Genomic DNA, 17,457 nt, shown 5'->3' with positions numbered 1-17,457 from the left:
GAACACAAAGATCAGCTTTACCGTTAGAAGAAATGTTTATTCAATGAAACTCAATGGAAGCAAGTGACCCAGCTCCAAGTCTGTGTGGAGACATTAGTATATGGTGAAAGAGGAGAAACAGGTAAAACAATCCTGACACACACCAGACTGGAAGATACCATGTGAATTTGCTGATATTTGAGAAGGTGCAAAATTGTGAATAGGCTTTATTGCAGAACTCACACAAATAGGGTTTCTTCCACCGTACGAGTGCACTGATGGATTAGGAGGCACGCTGTCACACATCTCATGCTTGAAGGCTTTCTCACCTGGTGATTTGGGAGACAGGAGTCGGTGAAAGTCTTTTCAAAAGCTAAATGCACAAAGGTTTTACTCCCCAGTGTGAGATCTCCGATGAAGCAGGAAGTTCCACAACTGCGAGAAGGATTTGTCACAGACATCACACTCAAAGGCTTTTCCCCGGTGTGGGTGCGTTGATGTTTGACAAGTGTCAATAACTGGGTGAAGGCTCGGTTACACTCCTCACACTTGAACGGTTTCTCCCCCCGTGTGAATCCTCTGGTGTCTCAGGAGGGTCGAGGACATCACAAAAGCTTTGTCACAAACCTCACACACGAATAGTTTCTACCCTTTGTGCATACGTTGGTGTGCATGAAGGTGGGATAACTGTGAGAATGATTTGTTGCACACCTCACAGGGCTTCTCTCCTGTGCGAATATGTTGGTGTTTATGGAGGGTCGATGACAGTGAGAATGATTTGTTGCATACTGCACACATGAACAGTTTCTCTCCTGTGTGAACATGTTGGTGTACGCGAAGGTTCGATGAGTCCGAGAATGATTTGTCACACACCTCACATATGAGAGCTTTCTTCCCCTGTGTGAATGCGTTGGTGTACACGGAGATTTGACAACTCTGAGAATGATTTGTTGCACACCTCACGTGAGTGGTTTCTCTGCTGTATAAGTGCGCTAGTGAGACATCAGGCCTGACGACCGTGCAAAGCCCTTGTTACAAACTTTGCACTTCAATGGCTTCTTTCCTGTGTGGATGCGTTGGTGAGTCAGAAGGTTGTGGATACAAGTCTCACTCCAGGACCTGGGCAGTGAGGCTGATACTCCAATCTGGGAGTTAAGGTTGCTGCATTGTCATAGGAGCCATGTTTTAGAGGACACATCAAACTGCAGAATCACAAAATTGTTTCAGCACAGAAGTAGGCTATTCAGCCCAGCAGTTCTTCAAAACAGCATCAATACTTGGTATCCATCTCATGCCTTTTCCCTATATCCCTGCACACCATTTCTGTCCAAATCATCTAACACCTATAATAAGACTCTGGACTTTTGTTTTATGAGGATAATAACCAGCTCCCAAAATGCGGTCAACAACAGGAAATCAGTAAGAATGCTCACACACTCTCTGCACCTCCCAGATAATTATACCTCACCTTCTCATGTTCATCAGCCATCACCAAAACTCAGCCTGGAAATCAGAAGGGAAATGCTTCCAACAGTCAATATCCAACACACAGCCCCAGTCAAACAGTTCAGTACAAAGCACTGAGTAAACAGCTCTCTCAGCTGGATCTTCTCACACAGCATAAGGGACATTTCCACCCCTGATTACCTACAGGATAGTCAGGCTGCCTGAAGATTGATGTGGATATTATGGGATACAATTTGTATAAAAGCTGCTCACCATCTCCTCACTTGGTTTTCAGTCCCTATAGGAAGTGAACCAGCTCTGGAAGAGAAAGAAGATAGAATGGGCAGAGTGGGTGTGCTCTCTGATTGACGTCTCTCACAGCCAATCCAAATATTTCTGCAGCAACACGAGTTTCCTGAAGCTTGGGAAACCGACCGGTGAAGTGGAGGTGACTTCGAGCAGTAGATCTTGTCATTGTCCCATCAGAATAAAACCTCACTTATTGCAGCTGCTGTCTCAGTTCCCCTGTTCCTCTGTTTGACAGAGCTTTCTAGTGTGGGAATAGTATTCTTCACCCTCAGAAGCTTTCAAACTGACAACATCAGTGTGGGATGTTTATCCTCGGGTGTGTTTGACAGCAGATCAGAAGAGCATCACAGCATCCATGGCAGTGATAATGTGCATTGATGGGATCAGCACATGTGCAGGAGAGAGGAAGTGATTCCGTGCTTAGGTCACACATGCCTTGGAGATTGACTCAAGGATTTCGGTGGTAGTGAACTGTCATTCATCAGTGTCAGATCACCAGTTCCATAATTTGGGAGGAGACAATATATTGAAGCACTTTGAGAGAAAAGAGAGGTTGGAGTCTTGACAGGAGATTGCAAGGACCAAAGAGGCATGATTTTTTTGTTGAGAAGTGGGTTGACGGCAGAATTTCTGATGGAGAAAAATATCATATCTGAAGAGAAAGAACTATGTACAATCTCAGCAAACATTGGGACCAGCATTCCCTCTAATTTATTCACGTTCTGCACAGGTCATAGAGTTGTGCAGCAAGGAAACAGACCTCTCAATCCAACTTGTCCATGCCAACCATGGCAACTAAATTAATCTAGTCCCATTTGCCAGCATTTGTCCCATAGCCCTCTAAATCCTTCCTTTTCAAGTACCTCTCCAGATGGCTTTTAAACATTGTAATTGTACCAGCCTTCACTAATTCATCTGGTAGCGCATTTGATACATGCAGCATCTTTTGTGTGAAAAAATTGCCACTTAGATCCCTTTAATATCTTGCCCTTCTCACCTTAAACCTATGCCCGCTAATTTTGGACTCCCCTGCCCTGGGAAAAAGACCTTGGCCATTCACCCTCTGCACCTTATCATGCCCCTAATAATTTTATAAACCTCTATAAGGTCATCCCACAGCCTCGAATGCTCCAAGGAAAGTCTCTGATCTCTGGGCCTGGCAGCAACTTCCAGCACCAGAGGTCAGTGCCACAGTTAGTATGCTGATGCCAAATGCAGTGCACACAACATCAGTGCTGTTGTGCATATGTGCAGCTTAGTGGGTTACTCGGGACCAGGAGGGTAATTTGGCTGTTTAGAAGTTGAGTGAGAGTTGGGTCAAGGGAGTAGAGATGGATCTTATAGTCAGAATGAACTCAGAGAGGGCATGGGGGTGAGAAACCAGAGAAAGATGTGAGTTCACAGCTCGGGAAGCTGGAGCATTGTTGGACGTTTGTCCAGACAGTGCAAGGGAGGAGTGGCAGACACAGCTGATGGGATTGTTTCAATCCTAGTTCCCTGAGCAGAGAGATCAATATACAAACAGCAAATATTTACAGTAACTGATGGAAAGATTAGAGGGTGCTGAGAAATAATTTTTCACTCTAAGGGTGGTGAGGGTCTTGAACTCGCTGTCTAAAAGGAACACTGAGGCAGAAGCCCTCATCACATGTAAAAAAATTCACCCAAAGGAACTTGAAGGAATAATGTCTGCACTTTTAAAATGCCACTGAAATAACTTCTCCAAGTTGACATTACAGTGCGGGTTAGATGCAGAGTCAAGCTCAATCTGTACCATTCCTGAAATGTTGGATTCAAGATCAGAAACAAGACTCTCCTGCCTCAGTCATTCAGACTCTCCTATATCGCTGACCTTAATATAATTGGATAGATATTTAGGAGCAAGACCTGTGGAGGTTCTGGACAAGTGGGGCAAGAAAGTTCTCCAGACACAGCATATCCAGTGATAGAACGATGCACTGCAGTCCAGTCTCAAGAATATGAGGGATTTTCAGACGGTGGATGATTGTTCTGAAGTGTGGTTGTACTTGCGCCCAGTGGATTTAGGATGTTTACATTTTTGTAGCTTCTAGTCTGTAATGTAAAGACCCAAGCCAAGAGCTCTGTGATAAAAACAGAAAGAGATGGAGAAACTTGACAAGTTTGGCAGCATCTGCCAAAGAGTCAGCATTTCAAGTGCAATATGATTACCTTGGAATTGCTTTTATTTAAGGATTGTTGAAGGGTTGCTGCAATTTTTAAAAGCACGTTACCTGATGATAAATGCTATGGGCACAACCATTGATTCAAGCAGCGGGGAAAGCCTAGTTACAGGCAAGCTACAGCTGGGATGTTTGGTACGAATGGAGATTTGACCAGCAACAAGTGGCAGATTTGCTGGCAGATAGCTCGGGCTGTAAATGCTTGAGTCTGAAGCCATCAAATCTCTAAGGAAAGGAGCTGTTTCTATTCTGCATTAAAGATAAACACCTCAAGCCTGAAGATAGTCAATTTATTTCCCTTCAGGAATTGCTGTAAACTGTGACTTGTCTCTGACCTTTACCTTTATAAATGTGAACCATTTGCCTGGTGCCTCGTGTAAATAAATAGAAATACCTGGAAAAGTAAGATCAAACACAAGTATTTTCATCAGGTAAAGGATCATTTCAACAAACCTCACGGATCATAGTCAATAAACTGTTGTTTCCGTCTTTGCCTCTACCCATAACACCCACTTTTTTGTGGGTATGTCTGTTTAGAAGCAGAGTTTTATAACTGGGTTAGAGTTATATGTCAGCAGTTCACTATTGTTTACATGTAGTTAGAATTCTATTTATTTATAATGAATAAACCTGGTCAGTGCTTTCAATCAGTCTCAGTCTAAAAGATGGGAAAATTGTGGAATTCTGCATACTTTTAAAAATCTTTAACTTTTGTGATGACTCTAGAAATAGCAGGTTTTGCCTTCAAGCACTTTGCCCCAGTGAGCTGTAACAGTTGGCTGTTACTCTCTCCTGGAGTCTACCCACTTTTCTCCATCAGTTTCACTTCTCCTGACCCCAGGGACTTCATCATCTTTCACAGCTTCAGGAACTTAGATACAAAGCCAATGCTGACACCTGCAGCTCCAACTAGTTGTCACTTTAGATCAAATCAAACTTTCAGGCTGCCTGTTTACACAGGGAAAACATGCTGTACTCCCTCAGTACTTAACCACTTAAGACATTTTCTTGTCAGCCTTCGAAGACACTCCAATTCAGCAGGTTGTGGATTCAAATCTAACTCCAGAGGCACGAGCACTGAGGCTGACAGTCCAGTGCAGTGCTGAGGGAATGCCGCACTGTCGGAAGTACCATCTTTCCGATCAGTTTAGCCAAGGCTTCATCTGCTCTGTCAGGTGAATGTAAACTATTCTGTGACACACATCATAGGACAGCAGGAGAATTTATCCCTGATGCCCTGACTAAATGAATCCTGATAACAATGGAAGACAATTTGGTAATTATCACATTTCCGTTTGAGAGGGCTTGTGCTGCACAAATAGGCAGTCAAATCTCCCTCACTACAACAATAATGACATCTCAAAAAGTATTTAATTGACTAAAACACATCTGGACATTTCAATTTCACGAAAATCTTTCTTGGGGCAATATATTGCATCCTCAAAACTGGAAATTATGGTGGAGAAAGTATCTCAGCCCACAATGATATTGACCAACATACTGTGTACAGAACTCTTACTGTTGGATCCCGAATGTTTCAGTTAATGGGAACACACTGTGCTGATATTTCAGATAATTCAGGTGGAGCCACAGAACTATCACTATTACTATTGAAGCTGATAAAACAACAGAGAAACAACAACATAATATGCAAAACTTTGTGTCAACTAAAACAACAAAGCATTGAAAATGAGTCAAGATTTTTCCCAGATTTTTAAATTAACCTTGGAAGAGTGTAAGTTGAACATATCACACCATTATTGCATTGAGGTAGAATGGGCTGACAGAAGTCAGGTCTGTGGAGACTCACGCCCACTTCCTCACAAAACTCAGGATCATGGTTCTCCCAGACAGGATAGTACAAACATTCCCTATGATATCTGTCAAAACAACCATCACCTGAAGAGGATCTGTTCATAATTGACATCCCCAACTAAAGCAGGGTCTGATTCTACCCCATACCCAATCCTAAGAGCGGCCTCTCTTTACTAATACACACACCTAAACACGCATCAGCAGAAATTCTCTCAGAATACTACAGACAGAAGAGTCTTTAAAATCCTTGTGCTTTTGACTGGCTTCCAATTCTAATGGTCAGAAATGACACAACATTAGTGTCATAGGATTGAGCTTGATTCCATCATACAAACCCACCAATGGTTACAGAGATCCAGTGAGCACGTTGGGTCCATGGACCAATCAGTTTCCATTGCTGGAAGGTCCTTTCCCCCCAAGTGAGTTGGACAGCATTTTCTAATTCCCAACTCTCTGCCCTTTGGCCTTCCATTCACCACTGCAGGCGTCAATATTGTTCGACCACTCATTCAGATCCACCTTCAATGCTCCAAATTACCTTTACTCTTTTCCTTCCTGGTCATTTGCCCTGTTCCTCAAGACCAAGAAGAGAGACTTTGGTGCATCTGATACACAACTGGTTTATCCATCCATCACCCAGTCTGACTGATCCACATCAAGCAACCAGTGGTCCTGCTTCTTCTTATCAAAACTGCTCATTATTCTAGGTCCATCCTGAAGAAAAAACATAATCCACAACCTCTCCTCTCCAAAATCAACTGTGCCCTTGTGGAAGTAACATTCCAGTACAGAGCTCTGTTAGGCCCAAATTAGAGAGCTGTGGGTACTGTACCTCAGGAAAGATATATCGGAGGGAGCGCAGCATAGATTCACCAGAATGTTCCTGTGACTAAAAGGGTTAAATTATAAGAACAGGTTGCACAGACAGCTTTTATTGCCTTGAACGTTGAAAGTTAAAGGTAATATAATTGAATTGTTTAAGATTCATAAACAAGTTGATCAAGTCATTGGAGAGTAACAATTCCTCTGGTGGGAGAGTCTAGAATAAGGGGCAGAGCATTAAAATTACAGCAAGGCTGTTCGGGGGATGTCAGCAAACACTTCTTCACAAAAAACGGACTGGAAATCTGGAACTCTGTCCTCACAAAAATCTGTTGAAGCTGAAGGTTAGTTGAAAATTTCAAAACTGAGATTGATAGGTCTAATGTTAAGAAAGGAAATCAAGAGTTACAGGAAAAGACAAGTGTACAGAGTTAAGATATGGATTAGCCACGATCTACTTGAATGGAGTAGAGGTCTCAACAATTTACTTTCACTTCTACATTCCATTCATTCCTCTTGATTGCCCTCTCCCCTCTCATCTCCACCAACAATTGGTCCGTGTCCTCTTTACCCTACAACTGAGTTCCTGACCACATATCCTCTACATCACAAAGATCACCTACTTTCCCCTCTATAACATCCACCTTTACCAACACTCTCCACGTCCATATTAGTTTTCAACTTCCTAAACCTCAGCTCAGCTAAACTCTGTGCACACTAAGCTAAATCACACATCTATCATCCTTGTGCTCACTGACCTACACTGGTGCCCAGTCCTTCCAATTTGAAATTCTCATGCTCCAATACAAATTGTCTCTGTCATATGTAACTCCACCTCCCACCAAGATCTCTGTATGTCTCCTTTCCTTTACTTGTGCTCTTATGGGGCACAGATACACAGTCCCAATTTCACGGTGACAGCAGCTTGTTGGGATTTTGTTTACTTGCAGAGGTTTTAAGTTTTTTTTTTAAATGTGAGCACTGATGGCACAGCAGTATTTTCTGCTCCTTTCTGTTTGTTCCCTTGAAGATGATGGTGAGTTCCCTATTGATCTTCTGCAGTCAAACCCTTCGAGCTGCTTTTTGTAGGAGTCTGAACTGACACAGCTGATTGAGGTGTCTGTTGAGATATGGCAGGCAGTCAACAGATTCCAGAGTCTCTCCTTCAGCAAAAATGGGAAGTGAAATATTTCACTGACCAGTTGAGAGCTGATAGAAGTTTTGTTTTGGCAACATTCCAGGACAGGCTGAGTTTCTAGTATGGAGAATCAAAGAGATTGAGAGTAGAAAACAAATCTGTTGCAGAGTGAACCCTGTTCCCTTTCTGACATCCTGTGCACAGCAATCAGGATCAGTAATGCCAATCACTGCACTGATTTCTAACTCCAGAAGATATTGCTGCACATGGACCACAAGAGCCTGCACAGCCAGTATGAAGATTAGAGGGAGTGCTGATGGACAACCAGTTTACAGATCACCACTGTGTGAAGACTATGGTAAATCTACAGTGGTCAGTTTAGTGTTGGCATGAAGGGGTCTGAGGTAAATAAGTTTTCCATTGAGATGGCGTTTAATATTGATACCAGAGGGCAATTGATTTTTGATGAGGTGAATATTTATACCAGGTAGATTGTAAACAGAATGGTGACTATCACACAGCCTTGTTTGACAGCTGCCCGTATTTTGAAAGTTTCTGTCAGATCTCCCATTCAAGACATATCCCCATGAAGCAATTGCAGAGTTGGGATGAAGTTTGTAGACATCCAAATCATGGGCACTTCCCCTGGGAATTTGTGCTGGCCGATCAGAAGCTGAAGCCTTTCCGACCACTGAGTATCTGATTGTCTTCTTGGTCAGTGTGAGAGTCAGTGAGTGACTTGTACCTGACACTGCACTGAAAGGATGCTGAGTTTATACAGGAGCTTCTGTACATATGGTGTCTTCTTTCAGTGATGTTTGGAGATATGGACAAAGGTTGAATTGACCTTCTTAAAATAACGCGACTGATAGTGCAAGAGGTTTGAGACAGACCCTGCTGAGACAGACAGAGCTTTGGAATGACAGCTCCCCCTGCGTGAGCACTGGAGGGGAAACAAGACAGACAGCTCTCAGTGCAACGGAAGCAAGGGACCCGGTTCCACTGTCCGTGTGGAGACGTTGATGTGTGGTGAGAGAGGAGGAGGAAATGAAACGATCCTGATGCACGTCACACTGGCAGGTCTATCTCTCATGTGAGTTCATTGATGTTTCTACAGCTGTGCGACAGTATTATCACAGGACTCTCACCTATGGAATTCCTCACCTGTGTGAATACAATGATGATGCAGCAGATAAACAGACTATGCAGAAACCTTATCACACATTGGACATCTGAATAGTTTTTCTACTGCATATCTAGAATGAACACAAAATGCTGGAAAAACTCAACAAGTCAGGAAGCACCTGTGGAGGCAGAAACAGATTCAAGTCTAGTGACTCTTCTTCAAAACACTGGTGATTGAAGAAAGGATTCGGTGCAAGTTTTGTTTCTCCTCTGATCACATCCATTGGTATTTAAGAGAGTGAAGATGTCTGTTGTAAACCATGAACTACACAGGCTTCTCTCTCGTGTGAATCCTCAGATGGACCAGAAGGCTTGATGAGTTTGTGAAGGCTTTGTTGCACACCTCACATTTGAACTCTTTTTCCACAGTGTGAATGCTTTGGTGTACACGAAAGTGTGATGGGCGTGAGAATGATTTGTCACACACCCTGCACGTGAAGGGTTTCTCCCCCGTATGAATGCGCTGGTGTGCACGGAGGGAAGATGACTGTGAGAATGATTTGTCACATACCTCACACACGAATGGTTTCTCACCAGTATGAATGCGTTGGTGCACACGGAGGTTCTGTAATAGTGAGAATGACTTGTAGCACACTCTGCACGTGAATGGTTTCTCCCCACTGTGAATGCGTCGATGATTTACCAGGCGCCAGAACTGTGCGAAACCCTGGTCACAGACATCACATGTGAACGGCTTCTCCCCTGTGTGAATGCGTTGGTGTACACGGAGGTTTGATGACTGTGAGAATGATTTATTACACACCTCACACGTAAACGGTTTCTCCCCTGTATGAACACGTTGGTGTTCCACAAGCATTGTTGACCGCGTAAACGCTCGGCCACACAGCTCACACTTGAATGGTTTCTCCCCAGTGTGAATCCTCTTGTGTATCAGGAGATCAGAGGATTGAGTGAAACCCATCTCACAAACCTCACACCTGAAGGGCTTCTCCCCAGTGTGAAATCTCTGGTGAATCAGGAGGGTGGAAGATGTCACGAAAGCTTTATGACAAACCTCACATTTGAAGGGTTTCTCCCCCGTGTGGACTGTCTGATGGACCAGCAGGCCCGATAACTGTGTGAAGGTTTTGTCACACACCTCACACTTCACTGGTTTCTCCCCTGTGTGAATGCGCTGGTGCACTCGGAGTGATGAGAGTAGAGTAAAAGATTTGTTGCACACCTTGCACATGAATGGTTTTTCTCCAGTGTAAGTGCGTTGGTGTATGCGAAGGTTCGATAACTGTCTGAAGGATTTGCCACAGACATCACAAGTGAACGGTTTCTCCCCAGTGTGAATGCGCCGGTGATTCACTAAGCTTGATAATCGTGCAAGGCCCTTGTTGCACACTTCACATGTGAATGCTTTCACTTCCATGTAGTCGGTCTTGCCTGAACTGTTTTACAACACATTAACTTCGATATGCCTATGAAGCCCTCCTCATACTTGAGCAGCTCCCAGCATGTAGTAGGAATGAGTCAGTGGTTCATGAGGCTTGATGAATGACTGAAGCTGTCACTACCCTTCTTCCTAGCCTCACCCTGACCAATCACCCACAGCCGAACCTTCAGAAAGGTTGGTTCTGATGGAAGGCTCCACACCACTGACCAGTTTCAGATCTGATGATATGTCAAAGTTCCCCTGACCCAACCGATTTCCAGGTGATGGTTTCACTGTCCAACCTTCTCTGTGTTGAGCAATACTGTGAAGGGACTGGATGTCTTCCCACAATCGTGCGGTTGTTCCTTGCATGATGACAGGATGTATCTGCAGTGTCCATCCTCACTGTATTCTGTGGTGTAGTACGATGCAATCTTCCTGTAACACAGGAAAAGAAAACTTGATTTCTCCATTCCTCTTCTCCTTTGCTGATGGGTCTGACTACTCAGTTAGAGACTGTTAGCCACAGTGAGTGCCAGTCTGCCGTTTCTTGTGTGGGAAGGCATCAAATACAAGTCCTTTTTTCTTCCTCACTTGACTGTCACACACCCTCTATTTCCAGCAGGGACACTGGATAGTGACCAGGAGCAGATAATGTGTGTAATTTCTTTCTATCTTCTCGGGCACCACAGGTGCACTGGAAAAGACAGTCGAGTCGAGAGTAAAGTGAGACATCAATTCACTATGAGCTTGTGTTGCGCTGTTGAAGACCAGGTTTCATGTTGGAGTGTTTGTTTAATGAAAAAAACACTCAGATGAAATGTTAATTCAATAGGGATTCTGAAATTTCTCCCCATATTTTTGCACATTATTTGAAGAAATCGCACTGGTCAGGAACTGCTAGAAACAGGATGAGAGAGAGAAAAATCATGATACTGGTATTTGTCCTATTTCTGTACCTGTTACCTCCACATTCCCACCAGCCCATGAACTTTCCCCCTGCCCAACCTTTCAGGTGCCGAGAACTGGGAAACTATAGTCACAGCGAGGTCAAACTTTTATTTACAAGCATTGGAAAATATCTCGGTTTTTGCACCTTTGTGTTTAGAAATGCTTCCAAACATGTCTCCTGAAAGACTGTACCCTTAGGCTGTGTCCCTAGAATCCCTGACCTGTGGAAATAGTTGATTTTTATTTCCACTGTGTTTTCCTATTTACATCATGAAGACTTCAATCAGTTGAACAAGGGGAACTATGGAGCTGTGAGGGAGGAGCTGGCCACAGTTCAATGGTTCAATACCCTAGCAGGGATGGCAGTGGAACAGCAATGGCAGGTATTTCTGGATATCATGCAAAAGGTGCAGGATCAGTTCATTCCAAAGAGGAAGAAAGATCCTAAGGGGAAGCAGGGGCGGCCGTGGCTGACGAGGGAAGTTAAGGACTGTATAAAGATAAAAGAGAAGAAATATAACATAGCAAAGATGAGTGGGAAGACAGAGGACTGGGAAGCTTTTAAAGAGCAACAGTGGATAACTAAAAAGGCAATACACAGAGAAAAAATGAGTTATGAAGGAAAACTGGCCAAAAATATAAAGGAGGATAGTAAAAGCATTTTTAGGTATGTGAAAAGAAACAAAATGGTTAAGACTAAAATTGGGCCCTTGAAGGCAGAAACGAGTGAATTTATTATGGGGAACAAGGAAATGGCAGAAGAGTTGAATAGGTACTTTGGATCTGTCTTCACTAGGGAAGACACAAGCAATCTCCCAGATGTTATAGTGGCTGAAGGACCGAGGGTAATGAACGAACTGAAGGGAATTTATATCAGGCAGGAAATGGTGTTGGATAGACTGTTAGGTCTGAAGGCCGATAAATCCCTGGGACCTGATGGTCTGCATCCCAGGGTACTTAAGGAGGTGGCTCTAGAAATTGTGGACGCGTTGGTAATTATTTTCCAAGGTTCTATAGATTCAGGATCAGTTCCTGTGGATTGGAGGGTGGCAAATGTTGTCCCACTTTTCAAGAAAGGAGGGAGAGAGAAAACAGGAAATTATAGACCAGTTAGCCTGACGTCAGTGGTGGGAAAGATGCTGGAGTCAACTATAAAAGATGAAATTACGACTCATTTGGATAGCAGTAACAGAATAAGTCAGAGTCAGCATGGATTTACGAAGGGGAAATCGTGCTTGACTAATCTTCTGGAATTTTTTGAGGAATTATCTATGAAGATGGATAAGGGAGAGCCAGTGGATGTAGTGTACCTGGACTTTCAGAAAGCCTTTGATAAAGTCCCGCAGAGGAGATTGGTGAACACAATTAGGGCACATGGTATTGGGGGCAAAATACTGAGTTGGATTGAAAATTGGCTGGCTGGCAGAAAGCAAAGAGTAGTGATAAACGGGTCCCTTTTGGAATGGCAGGCAGTGACCAGTGGGGTACTACAAGGTTCGGTGCTGGGACCACAGCTGTTTACGATATATATTAATGATATAGACAAAGGAATTAAAAGTAATATTAGCACATTTGCTGATGACACAAAGTTGGGTGGCAGTGTGAAATGTGAGGAGGATGTTATGAGAATACAGGGTGACTTGGACAGGCTAGGTGAGTGGACGGATGCATGGCAGATGCAGTTTAATGTGGATAAATGTGCGGTTATACACTTTGGTGGCAAGAACAGAAAGGCAGATTACTATCTCAATGGAGTCAAGTAAGGTAAAGAAGAAGCACTACGAGATTTAGGTGTTCTTGTACATCAGTCAATGAAAGCAGGTACAGCAGGCAGTGAAGAAAGCTAATAGCATGCTGGCCTTCATAACAAGAGGAATTGAGTATAGAAGCAAAGAGGTCCTTCTGCAGCTGTACAGGGCCCTGGTGAGACCACACCTGGAGTATTGTGTGCAGTTTTGGTCTCCAAATTTGAGGAAGGACATTCTTGCCATTGAGGGAGTGCAGCGTAGGTTCACGAGGTCAATTCCTGGAAGGGCGGGACTATCATATGTTGAAAGATTGGAGCAACTGGGCTTGAATACACTTGAGTTTAGAAGGATGAGAGGGGATCTGATTGAGGTGTATAAGATTATTAAGGGATTGGGCACTCTGGAGGCAGGAAGCATGTTTCCGCTGATGGGTGAGTCCAGAACCAGAGGACACAGTTTAAAAATAAGGGGTTGGCCATTTAGAACAGAGTTGAGGAAAAACTTCACCCAGAGAGTGATGGATATATGGAATGCTCTGCCCCAGAAGGCAGTGGAGGCCAACTCTCTGGATACTTTCAAGAAAGAGATGGATAGAGCTCTTAAAGATAGTGGAATCAAGGGTTATGGGGATAAAGCAGGAACAGGATACTGATTGTGGATGATCAGCCATGCTCATAATGAATGGTGGTGCTGGCTCGAAGGGCCGAATGGCCTACTCCAGCACCTATTGTCTATTGTCAGTCACCAACAACCCTCCCCCTCCCCCCCAAATCCCAGAGTAACAGGCCTAATTTAGATAATCTCTCTTCATAACTGAAATCCAAGTTTCATTCTCGGTTGAACTCCTTCCAAGACGAATACATTCTTCCTAAAGTGTGGTATCCGGATCTGCTCGCTGTACTCGCAGTATGATGAATAGTTCAGAAATGAGCACACCAGGCACGAACAGGACCTTCCATGGAGTCAGCAAGAAAGCAGCATCTGAAGAATCTGGTCTATTCCACCTGCACAATGGATGATGTACAGTACAAGAGCAACCATTGGCTGGACTGTCTGTAATCATGATTATTGCTGAGTTAAACTGGTTGCTTGGGACAAACACCATGCAGACTGACAGGTCAATCCATCAATCAGAAAGGGACTTAGTAAAGTCCAAGAGGCCAAGCAGCATCTTAGAAGCAGAAAAGCTGACGTTTCGGGCCAAGACCCTTCACCAGAAATGGGGGAGGGGAAGAAGCGTCTAGGCCCGAAAAGTCAGCTTTTCTGCTCCTAAGATGCTGCTTGGCCTGCTGTGTTCATCCAGCTCTACACCTTGTTATCTTAGTAAAGTGCAATCCACCCTCTCCTGGGCCTTGGTTTAAAACTGAAGAATCTTGCTTTCGTGTAGCTGATTGCAGGGTTCTGGTTTATCCTGGGAAATTACATACGTTGCACATGTTTCATGTTCAGCTGTCAGCCACAACACAGGACAAAACTATGAAATCCAAGCCTGATTTTGGGAAAGGCTGACACCCTCAGTTAAGATCTTGAAAAAAATCTGAAAAGATATTCCAAGTATGGCAGCTGAATTGCTTTGGATGTTATAGAGTTAGAGGGTGCAAGGCCATGAAGGGATTTGAAAACAAGGAGAAGAATTTTAAAACTGAGGTGTTACTCGGCCTGCAGCCAACGGGGATCAGTAAGCATAGGGGTGTGATTGGTTAATGGATCTAGGTGTCAGTTAGGACATGGACTGCAGTGTTTTGGATAAGCTCAGGTTGGCAGAGCAAGATATGAGAGTAACCAGGACAGCACGGGAATAATACAAAGATATGGATGAGGGTTTCAGTAGCAGATGAGTTGAAGTGGGATAGCACTGTTCTCTCCTGTGAGTGAAACTTGTACCTCCTCATACATATGGTGTCGCAGTACCTGACCAACATCAGGAAATGACAGTGGGGAGCTAGGGATGGTAACGGAGAATCCGTTATAGAACAAGACACCAACATAGAATATTGTGGAGTGAGGCAGAGCTGCAGTATTAGAGGAACCATCTTTCAAAGCAGATCATAGACATGGCCCCTCTGCTGTTTCTGAGATGGGGTAAAATATCCCATGGAACTATTTATGAAAACAGGGAGTGATCCTTCAAACAACATCATTGAAAAACACATTGTCTGGTTATTCACATTGCTGTTTGTGGGATCTTGCTGTGCATACACTGGCTGCCAAATTTCCGACAGTACAACAGTGCTCTCGCTTCATAAGGACTTCAATGGCTGTAAAGTGCTTTGGAGCATCTGATGATTGCAAAAGGACGTGTACATACATGGAACTAACACTGAAGCCGGAAACAGGTGGTAGGCCATCCAGCCCAACGAACATGCTGCACCGTTCAACAGGGTTGTACATCAGATTTGTATCTGCACTTTCTCCCCCAACCTTTGATGTTTAAATTAATGCCTAAAAAAATCTCTTTTGAATGTACTCATAGATTCAGACTCCACAGCCTGCATGGTAGAGAATTCCACAGATTCACAACTCTGGGTGAAGAAATCTTTCCTTATTTCAGACCTAAATGGTCCACACTACATCTGGAGACCATGTCCCTTGGTTCTAGACTCCCTAAACAAGGGAAACATCCTCCCCACATCTAGTCTGTCCAGCTCTATAAGAATTTTATATCTTTCAATCAGATCCCCTCATCCTTCTAAACTGGTAAATACTGGCCCAGTTAAACTAATCTCTCTCATCCAACAGTCCTGCTGACCCTGACAGCAACCCAGTAAAACTTCACTACACTTCGTCTCTTGCAACCATATGCTTCCTGAGAATAGAAGAACAAAATTGTGTAGAATGGTCCAAGTGCAGTCTAAGGCACTGCATAATTGTAATAATACATCACCGCTTATGAATTCAAATACTCGGTCTGTTTCACTGACTATACAAGACTATTCACTGGTATACAAGAACACCCAGCTCCCTTTGTACATCCACATTTGCCTTCTTTCGGTTTTCTTCACAAGGTTACAGAGATCGGTAGGGATGATTGAAAAGACAGGCAACATCCAAATCCTAATATACAGGGAAAACTGACCGTTCACAGTTGACAGGATAAATAAGTGGCTCCCAACACACAGAACTCAACAACAGGAAATCAGTAAGAATCCGCAGACACTCTGCTCCTCCCAGATAATTACACCTCACCTTCTCATATTCAGGAATGAGCCATCAACAAAACTCAGGCTGGAAATCAGGAGGGAAATGTTTCCAATAAACACACTCAATATCCAACACACAGCTCCAGTCAAACAGTTCAGCACAAAGCACCGAGTAAACAGCTCTCTCAGCTGGATCTTCTCACACAACATAAGGGACATTTCCACCCCTGATTACCCACAGGATAGTCAGACTGCCTGAAGACTGGTGTGGATATTATGGGATACAATTTGTATAAAAGCTGCTCCTTCACTCACCATCTCCTCACTTGGTTTTCAGTCCCTACAGGAAGTGAACCAGCTCTGGAAGAGGAAGAGGAGAGAATGGGCAGAGTGGGTGGGCTCTCTGATTGACGTCTCTCACAGTCAATCCAAATATTTCTGCAGCAACATGAGTTTCTGCAGCTTGTGAAACTGACCAGTGAAATGGAGGTGACTTTGAGCAGCAGATCAGGTGGGAATTTAAACCTGTCATTGTCCCATCTGAATAAAGCCTCACTTATTGCAGCTACTGACTCAGTTCCCCGGGACATGTTTGACAGAGACTTCTAGTGTGGGAATAGCATCCTTCATCCTCAGAGACTTTCAAGCTGACGACATTGGTGTGGGATGGTTATTCTCGAATGTGTTTTACAGCAGATCGGAAGGGGAAGATCCACAGCATCCCAAGCAGCGATGTCCAGTGGTGGGATCACTACATTAACAGAATGGAAGGGACGTAAAGAGGTGCACAGGGGAAAGTGGCACAGGGTGAGAGGCAGAGGGGAGGATAGCACTGGTGTCAGGGAGTAACTTGTTCTACAGGTCTATCTGTTACATACTCTACTTCATCTGTTTTCTCATGGTTATCTTCTCTACTTTCCCGATTGCTTTCTCTCCCCTTCCCAATTTTGTTATGTGATCCTCTTGTACTGCTGTTCCTAACTGTCTGACACCTCTCCTCCGTCTCTCCTTCTCCAGCATGATAAAGCTGGGACAGACAGACTAGTAAAAGAAACTGAAATTTATAATTATAACAAATACATATTTAAGGCAGCATGGTGGCTCACTGGTTAGCACAGCTGCCTCATAGCACCTGGAATCTCGGTTCAGTTTCACCCACAGGTGACTGTCTGCATGGGATTCCACCGGGTGATCCAGTTTCTTCCCACAGTCCAAAAATGAGCAAATTAGGTGGATTGGCTGTGCTAAAATTTTCTGTTGTGTCGAGGAATGTGGATTAGTTAAGTGGATTAGACAGGGTAGATGTGGGGTTATGGGATATGGTCTGTGGCTGGGTCTGAGT

General features: G+C 43.9%; 2 protein-coding genes across 7 annotated transcripts in view; one reads left to right on the top strand and one right to left on the bottom strand.

Annotated features, from left to right (window-relative positions):
* The window catches only part of LOC125446366 (uncharacterized), a 281,544-nt gene that overhangs the window by 41,873 nt on the left and 222,214 nt on the right, over window positions 1-17,457 (top strand). The window lies entirely within an intron of this gene.
* Window positions 1-17,457, bottom strand: part of LOC125446407 (zinc finger protein 271-like) — a 132,585-nt gene that overhangs the window by 100,627 nt on the left and 14,501 nt on the right. For 3 of the 6 annotated variants that reach the window (XR_009442933.1, XR_009442931.1, XR_009442932.1), the window contains exons 1-2: window positions 16,431-16,465; window positions 1,699-11,176 (exon numbers count right to left, since the gene is read on the bottom strand). Coding sequence is in view for 3 of the 6 variants with exons in the window: in XM_059639674.1 (XP_059495657.1) it covers window positions 9,161-10,273 (1,113 nt within the window). In the remaining 3 variants the exon portion in view is untranslated. Of the gene's footprint in view, window positions 1-11; window positions 11,177-16,430; window positions 16,471-17,457 lie in introns of those variants that run through there. The other 3 variants (XM_059639674.1, XM_059639673.1, XM_059639675.1) reach the window with 3 other exon arrangements.

This window comes from Stegostoma tigrinum, chromosome 34, assembly GCF_030684315.1.
Source record: "Stegostoma tigrinum isolate sSteTig4 chromosome 34, sSteTig4.hap1, whole genome shotgun sequence".
Taxonomy (NCBI): domain Eukaryota; kingdom Metazoa; phylum Chordata; class Chondrichthyes; order Orectolobiformes; family Stegostomatidae; genus Stegostoma; species Stegostoma tigrinum.
This window is presented reverse-complemented; position numbering and strand designations above follow the sequence as displayed.